Source organism: Sapajus apella, unplaced genomic scaffold (genome assembly GCF_009761245.1).
Source record: "Sapajus apella isolate SASKATOON/1434 unplaced genomic scaffold, GSC_monkey_1.0 scaffold62, whole genome shotgun sequence".
NCBI classification, from domain to species: domain Eukaryota; kingdom Metazoa; phylum Chordata; class Mammalia; order Primates; family Cebidae; genus Sapajus; species Sapajus apella.
Window position 1 is genome coordinate 18,379,564 of NW_022437002.1, and position 2,225 is coordinate 18,381,788.

Genomic DNA, 2,225 nt, shown 5'->3' on the forward strand with positions numbered 1-2,225 from the left:
TTTTTTTTTTTTTTTTTTTTAGACGGAGTTTCGCTCTTGTTACCCAGGCTGGAATGCAATGGCGCGATCTGGGCTCACCGCAACCTCCACCTCCTGGGCTTAAGCCATTCTCCTGCCTCAGCCTCCTGAGTAACTGGGAGTACAGGCACGCGCCACCATGCCCAGCTAATTTTTGTATTTTTGGTAGAGACGGGGTTTCACCATGTTGACCAGGACGGTCTCGATCTCTTGACCTTGTGATCCACCCGCCTCGGCCTCCCAAAGTGCTGGGATTATAGGCGTGAGCCACCGCGCCCGGCCCCCCACCCCATTTTTTAAACTGCTATAGTTTCCCTCCTTCCCCCATTTTATTTTCCTCCTAGCATTTGTCACTATCAGAAGTTATTTATGTGTTCATTTTAACTCTCATTACTCTGTAAGTTTCCTAAGTGACAGGTATGTCTTGTTACAGTTAAAACTCACTCAGCACTTAGACCAGTACCTGGCATAGAGAAGATGTTCTGTGAATATGTTTTTTTTTTTTTTTATTTTTTGAGACGGAGTTTTGCTCTTGTTACCCAGGCTGGAATGCAATGGCGCGGTCTTGGCTCACTGCAACCTCCACCTCCTGGGTTCAGGCAATTCTCCTGCCTCAGCCTCCTGAGTAGCTGGGATTACAGGCACGCGCCACCATGCCCAGCTAATTTTTTGTATTTTTAGTAGAGACAGGGTTTCACCATGTTGACCAGGGTGGTCTCGATCTCTTGACCTCGTGATCCACCCGCCTCGGCCTCCCAAAGTGCTGGGATTATAGGCGTGAGCCACCGCACCTGGCCTCCTGTGAATATGTTTTGAATTAATATGTAATGTTAATATCACTGATGGGGAGGTACAAGTTTTTGTAGGATGATAGGAAGGACAGATTTGTGTGTGATTAGGGGCTTGTTTAAAGAAGACTTAGCAGAAAATGACATGCATAAGATCTACAGTCTAAATGAAGACTAAAGGATGAAAAAAGTAGGGAGTTCACTAGTGCTCAAGTGCTGTGTGAGTATGTGAGAAGGGAAGTGGTGAGAATAGAGGCAGTACTATTTCAGGTCTTGAAGGACCTTGTAAGCCATGACATTAAATTGATGACATCCTTTTCTTCTGCCAGTTGATGACATCCTTTTCTTTCTCCCATCTAGGTGGCCCACAAACTCTTTAACAACTTGAAATAAATGTGTGGACTTACTCACCCCAGCCTTCATCATCTGGGCATCAGGATATTTCCTTATGGTTTTGGATATACCTTTTGTTTCTTCTTATCTGTGTAACTGTAAGTTCACATGAATCTTGTGGATTTTGGCTTAGGCTGGTAGCTTCTATGTAATTCACAGTGATTCCATCTTAATAAAATTTCTGTGATCTGCAAACCTGTCCCCTGTTCTTTTTTAAAAAATTGATAATTCTTTTTTTTAATTTGAAATTTTATTTTCTTTTGGGGGGGCTGGGGGCAAGGGGGACAGGGGCTCAGTTGGCCAGGCTGGAGTGTAGTGGCACAAACAGCTCATTGCAGCCTCCACTTCCTGGGCTCAGTTGATCCTCTCACCTCCGCCACCAAGGAGCTGGGACAAGAGGCATTCATCATCATGCCCAGTTAATTTTAAAAATATTTTTAAACATTATAGGAATAGATATACCCATTACCTAGCAAGTATGTATGTCTTGATGAGAGCTGGGTCTGGCATAATGGCTTATACCTGTAATACCAACACTTGTGGAGGCTAAGACAAGAGGATCTCTTGAAGCCAGGAGTTCAAGACCAGACTAGGCAACATAGTGAGATCTTGTCTCTACAAAAATAAATAGATGGGTGTGATGGTGTTCTCCTGTAGTCCTAGCTACTTGGGAGGTTAAGGTAGGAGGCTACCTTAAGCCCAAGAGTTCGAGGGTTACAGTGAGCTAGGATCACTGGGTCTGGAACACATAGTTAGGCTGTTTTTGTTTTGTTTTGTTTGTTTTGGAGATGGGGATCTCGCTCTGTCGCCCAGGCTGGAGTGCGGTGGCGGTGTACTCTCGGCTCACTGCAGCCTCCACCTCCCAGGTTCAAGCAATTCTGCCTCAGCCTCTGAGTAGCTGGGACTATAGGTGCATGCCACCACACCCGGGGGTGTGTGTGTGTGTGTGTGTGTGTGTGTGTGTGCGTGCGTGCGTGCGTGCGTGCGTGCGTGTGTGTGTGTGTGTGTGTGTTTTAGTAGAGACAG

The 2,225-nt window shown here is 45.8% G+C and overlaps 1 protein-coding gene across 2 annotated transcripts in view; it reads left to right on the forward strand.

The window, feature by feature from the left end:
• LOC116529505 (cytochrome b-c1 complex subunit 6, mitochondrial) overlaps positions 1–1,394 on the forward strand; it is a 13,310-nt gene extending 11,916 nt beyond the window's left edge. For both annotated transcript variants that reach the window (XM_032247452.1, XM_032247451.1), the window contains one exon: positions 1,167–1,394. In XM_032247452.1, coding sequence (XP_032103343.1) covers positions 1,167–1,199 — 33 coding nt within the window. In that variant the 3' untranslated portion in view covers positions 1,200–1,394. The remainder of the gene's footprint in view (positions 1–1,166) is intronic.
• The last annotated feature ends 831 nt before the right edge of the window (positions 1,395–2,225 follow it).